The sequence below is a fragment of the Montipora capricornis genome, chromosome 13 (assembly GCF_036669925.1).
Source record: "Montipora capricornis isolate CH-2021 chromosome 13, ASM3666992v2, whole genome shotgun sequence".
NCBI classification, from domain to species: domain Eukaryota; kingdom Metazoa; phylum Cnidaria; class Anthozoa; order Scleractinia; family Acroporidae; genus Montipora; species Montipora capricornis.
This window is the reverse complement of record NC_090895.1, coordinates 9704433-9710565: the sequence shown is the minus strand read 5'-3', so window position 1 is coordinate 9710565 and position 6133 is coordinate 9704433. Positions and strand designations below refer to the sequence as shown.

Here is a 6133-nt window from a genome sequence, read left to right as displayed (position 1 = left end):
ACCGGGAGAGTATCTGAAAGCAGCGAAGGACCAACCGCGTTTGAAAGCGATGCACAGGTCGAAATCTAGGGCTGAACCGTCAGGTACGACGCTCTAGCGCGATCTCCAGAGGTACTGCGACTGGATCGCTTTTTTCTCTCTTGTTCAAGCATTTTGCCAGCGCATGCGTTAATGTTCTATCTCTCCGATACGTACCATGCCAAAAAAGATGCTGTTTTTTACAAGGAATTGGCATTTCAGTTGATTCTACAGGCATAAACGTAACGTAAGAACCGTGTCTAGTCTTCTCGCATAGGACACAGATAGATCATCTTTTTTTAGAAAATTTAGCTTGGTAACCAAGGCTTGGAAGACTAAAGAAGGATATATTTAATAATTTTGACGATAGTATCAATGGTTCAATGTACTTGTTCGCACATTATAATAACGATATTTTTTCCTGATTCTGTAATTCTGCTTTAGCGCTTGTTCAGCGATGTTATCACCATAACGAGCCAGACGTTTTAGTAACCAAAACAGAACCTCGGCACACTGTGGAGATAGCAGGCTATTTGCCTGGTATTTCCAACCGCGCTCTCTCTGCGCATGCATTGTAAATAAAGTTAAGTCAAGGGTATGCACAAGCACCCGCGTGACCCACTTCTTCTATACCCCAAAAGATTTTATCAAGAGGTGTGGCCACAAGCAAGAGTGTTTTGTGTAAAAGGACAAGTCTCCTTAAGGCGCTGTTACACTGTGCAATTTTTTTTGCAACTTGTCTCGCAACACCGTTTCCACAAATGTTCTCACAGTACGAAACGATTTGTTTTACGGGTGTTACACTGAGCAACGTTTCATGTAACCTGGCTCGTTTTGATGATCCCATAGATTTAGACTGGCATTTTTCTGCGAGTTTGACAATTTCATTCGCCTCAAATGTGGCATTGGATGGTGCCACAAACCGTTGCGACACAAGTTGCAGCACACATGTTTCACTGCCCAAGGCTAAAAAATCGTTATGGGAAGTAGATCCTACTTTTCGCAACAGTTTCTGCAACTGGTCTCCCAACATTTTTGGCCGTAGGAGGATATGTTACCTTGGGCAATGATTCTTGCAACTTGCCTCGCAATGGCATTGCAAGACAGTTGCACGAAAATTTTCACAGTGTAACAGTGCCTTTACCATTGCTCTTTTTTTTCACCCGTTAGTACTAACCACGCATATTTGTGTGGAAAATACTACTGATACTATACTTTCAATACTTGCTTCTAGTAAAACCTCAGTCGAAACGTTATAATAGTGTGTTTATAGTACCTACTGATTGGCATAACAGCTATCAAAGTCTGAAATCCCGACGATGAGTCCCGATATCCACCACATTATACCGTTCCTATGACAAGAAATCACGAAAGGCCAGTTTTCTGCTACGAGAATAACAACGAAAAACGCACTACATTGTCGCTAGAAATTTTCTTCTCACTTTTTCCTCCAGCCGCCTTTCACTATTTGATGAGGGCCGGTCTCGTACTTCTCAAGTAGGGAAGCAGGAAAGTCCCTCGACTCCCATTTCATAGATTTTTTCATCGGAGCAAAAACCAAGTCTATGCTTGGTGATACTCGTCTGACTATAACTTCTCATTCCCTGTTAAGGATGCATTAGTGATGTTTGGAAAGGAATTAGACAATAATCTGGACTTTTCTGGTTATATATCAAATAGGTGCAAAGGGATTAATAATCAACTTAACGTTATGATGCGCTTTCAGGACCTTATATATTTACAAAGCGTATATTTTGTCACATTTTAATTATTTCTCCTATGTCTGGCATTCTTATGGTGCGCGCAATACGGAAAAACCAGCTTGTCCATGCTAATAAAGCATGCTCTATCCCTTCCTGTGACCAGTGCTACCCCTTTGGACAGACGCTATTTCGACACCACGGTCAGGATATGGAATAACCTACCTGATGATGCCTTGGATGTTATCCACGATTCTGGAATTCAGGCTTTTAGGCATCGCGTTCACAACTACCTGTTGACCTCCAGAGCCACAAGGATGTCTAAATGTTATTTATATGTTAATTCATTTTCATTTTACTTCTCTTATATTTGTATTAAGTTCATCAACTCATCAACGTTTGAGCCGCAGTGAGCAACTGATTGGCCTGCCAGAGCTTTTTATCTCTTTAGGCTACTGCTCATTATTGCACCTAAAAAAAGTGCTTTCAGCAACTGAGGAAGCACGTGAAACCGGGCCGATGCCCTAAACTCTCTCACAACCGAGGGTCAAGGACAGGAAATCCCGGAACTATCATCATCCTTAGGTGTCATCTAGAAGGGACTAGGTCTACTCCATTCTTTGTAAATAAATTCACAGAGAAAATAATAATAATTTTAGAAAATGCGTTAGCTCTTTACAGAGAGAAGAGTCCATCTAGAGGCATTCCCTCTGGCCAAGGGCTATCGTTGGAAACATCACCTTTGAAATTTCTCTCCAGGGGTCAATTTACCATAAGAACCCAGTTGTTAAACCTATTTTTTGTTTCGCTTGCCCACCGACGCAGCACACCAGTTTCTTTAGATACTGAACCCCTTTTTGCATAGATTTTGATTGCTGGCCCTGAGCCTGTTGCATTCATAACAGGATTGGTAATTATATTCTGAAAAGATTGCTATTGATCCCTGACTTCATCAGGTGCAAAAGAAAAAGTTATGTGAAAGGACTCGAAAATTCGACCAATCAAACTCTGTCTCCAATCAATTTATGTCTAAACGCGAGAGTAAGGTTAACTGTAAAAAAAAATTAGAAAATGATGAGATTTTCATGATTTTTTAACTTGCATCCACTAGTTCGATTCAGGCGCATAATCCAATTTTTACTACAACATACGGTTTATTTAAGTTTGATGTCAATTAAGTTACTTTCTTTGGATACGAGAAGTGAGTTATATAAACATAAGAAGAGAAATTTTGAGAAAACTTTGAAAACATGTGATGTTATCGATTGGGCAGCTTTTGTTCAAGAACAAATAGATGTTTGATCAATTTTAGCCTGCACTCACCAGCTAGATTAACAAAAATAATTACACTAAGGAAGTGTTTTTTTTTTCCCCTAGGCTATAGTTTGATCGAAATCTCTTTTAAAGCAATTTAAAATTCACATCTGTTTGTCGAATTTATTTTGTGAAGAGATTCACTCTGTCTTCGTTCCTTCCTTTTTCATGAAAACTTGTTGGAATTTAATATGAGCCCATGCATTTGATCGCTTGTCGATATAAGATTTACTAATTATAACGCTGAAAACTTATAATTACCTTCAGAGTCATTTAATATAATGAACTGTTGTACATTTTCATTTCAAAATGAATTAGAGCACTTCAACCTGTAAATACAAAAAGTAATGTCAGATTAACGCGCTCCTACACAGTTGATTTAGAGGTGAAAGCCATTTTCTAAAGAGCAGAATACTCCGTCACTTATTTGCATACGGACGGCGCTTGTTGTGTGATTCGTTCTACAGATAATTCCGCTACAAGAACACAATTTTCGCGGTTATTCCATCGTTCATTTAGTTAACTCTTGTCCTTGTCCTTTCCACATCAACCTTAGACAATCTTGGCTCCTTTTAGAATATACAAAAATCCTTGGAAAACCTTATGTGCTGTTTGTTTTTAATTTGTTCCGGAAAAGACAGAGTAACTTGATGAAAAATATATAAAACAAAAATATATTATTTATATGCAAATAAGTGGGTGGGTATCTCAACTACTAGTTTAGCAAACCGAATACCGGGAGAATAACCGCAGAATATGGGGTCACTTTTGTGATCTTGAAGTGATATTATTTGAAGAACAAGGCATAGAAGAATACACGCCATTGATATGCAAATACGTGGCCGGGAATCATGCAGGCTAGCCAAATGGATTTTGATTAGGAGAAACACCTGGAAATTTATACATGAATTAACTTTTCTGATGAATTGAGCTTGCAGGTTGCAGCTTTATTTCTTTCAAGTCGGCTTCAAAGAAGAAAACAACTGCCTGAACAATTCCCTTATAGTTATTTGAAATTATGACAAAAGTTCATTTCCGCGATCGACACAAGGCTAACCCGTGGATAGTCGTGCATGATTGGATTGAAATAACCTTTGGAAACAAACACCTTACCTGAAAATAGAATACACCCAGTATTGTCTCTTACAGAAGAGAGAGAGTTCATCCAGAAAAGATTTCAACCAGATAAAACCAAAAGGGAGTTTCTACTGAGAAGGAAACACGAGCTAAGAGAAGTGATCATGTCCAGGGACGAAGAAAGAGAGTTGCAAACCAGACACATTTCAGCTGTGATAACAGAAACAGCCATATTTTCATTGGTAATGATCCTTTCACTGTTTGGAAATCTTCTCGTCTGTTATGCTGTTAATCGAAACCCGAGATTGCGCTGCCCCAGCAACTATTACATTATCTCACTTGCTCTCACTGACATCTTGCAAGCCAGTTGCTCTATGCCACTATTGGTCGCCTTTCTGGCATCTGGAGAATGGTCATTTGGAACAGCTACCTGTAGTTTTGTTGCCATTACAAAGCTATCTTTAACAAAAGTTTCTACATTTACCATGGCTCTAATGGCGTTGAACAGATACTATAAAATAGTGAAACCAGCTAAGTACCAAACAATTTTTAAGCCAAGGTTTATTCTTATCACTGCATTGCTGGCCTGGGCAATACCTTTCACACTTGCCTTTCTCTCAGTGTTTGTTCTTGATCAAGAAACGAAATCGGGTTTTGCAATCTGCATCATTCGGTACCATCCACCCTTTATCCTTGTCATACTCGCCTTTATGTACGCTCCTTATTTCGTTATCGGGTTTTGTTACTGGAAGATTTACAAACAAGTGAAAATGCACAATGCAAATGTTTCATGGCAATCATCCAACGTGTCCGACGTCAACATCAGCAAAACCTTGTTCGTAACTGTCATCGCATTTTTCAGTTTCCTTGTTCCTTCTCATATCATATTTACCATCTCAAAATTTGCAAAAAAATCTCAATTCCCTCATTACCTTTTTCTTGTTGCAACTCTCTTAATTTTTATGACCAGTTGCATCAACCCGTTTATTTACGGGTATATGAACCGTGCTTTTAAAACCGAGTTTAAGAAGTGGTTGAGTCCTAAAAGGGGTCAATCAGTAACGACAGCAACAATTCAAGAGAATTAACATTGAGACAAGCAGGAGTCTTTCTTCGTTGATGATTACCTCGACAGACATTAAATTAATTTTAAATTACATCCCAGTATCGGAACTGCGAAACGATTGTTGGATTGTTAAGTCGATGAGGAGTAAAAATTGAATCACAAGACTTGAGGATGTTCCCGACGTGGCAAAGAATGCCGCCGCTCTTTGGAGTAATATGATCCGTTCTGTTACTGAGAAAAAAGGATGAGGTCGTGGATTTAGACGTTTTCATGATACTAAACTATATTATTCAAGCCAGAGCCAGGAAATCCCTTGAAGGCAGCATGGTAAAGGAGGTTAAAACACCGAAGAAATATAAACATCACGAGGGCGAAAGTGGTGAAAACAAAAAAGAAACTGGGTGATTATTCCAAGAGGGAGAGACAGAGGAGCTGCGAGTCTTGAAAATGGGTAACAACAAGTGACTCATTGTTAAAACGAGAGACAAAAAGATTTGCGTTTACAAACACAATCAAGTTTACACATATCATCCAACGATAAAATTCACAGATGAGATCTCAGGCAAAATCGCTTTTTTTGACACAGTGGTTTACAAAGGTGTGAGATTCCAAACAGAACCATTATTTAGATGAAACCCACTATAAACAGATCGAGACCTTCCTATACGCCCAATATACTTGTCACCCCACAGCTGTAACACGATGTTTCATAAAGGGTGAAGCTATCAGACTCTTACGCCTAAACTCCTCGGAAATTCATTTCCAGGAGGCCATCTCAAACTTTAAAAGGCGATTCGAAGCTCGCGGCTATCCTAAAAATCTACTAGGTGGCACATTATCTGAAGTAAAGTTTTTCAGAAGGCAATAGGCCTACTCTGAGACCTTAAGTCGCCGTAACTTAAGGCGACTTAAAGCGACTTAAAGCGACTTAAAGCGACTTAAAGCGACTTAAAGCGAC

The 6133-nt window shown here is 39.1% G+C and overlaps 1 protein-coding gene across 1 annotated transcript; it reads left to right on the top strand.

Annotated features, from left to right (window-relative positions):
• The first annotated feature begins 4023 nt into the window (after positions 1-4023).
• On the top strand, positions 4024-5237 carry LOC138029958 (histamine H2 receptor-like). Its single transcript, XM_068877800.1, has one exon. It carries the CDS (start codon positions 4274-4276, stop codon positions 5195-5197), a length of 924 nt encoding a protein of 307 aa, XP_068733901.1. The 5' UTR covers positions 4024-4273; the 3' UTR covers positions 5198-5237.
• The last annotated feature ends 896 nt before the right edge of the window (positions 5238-6133 follow it).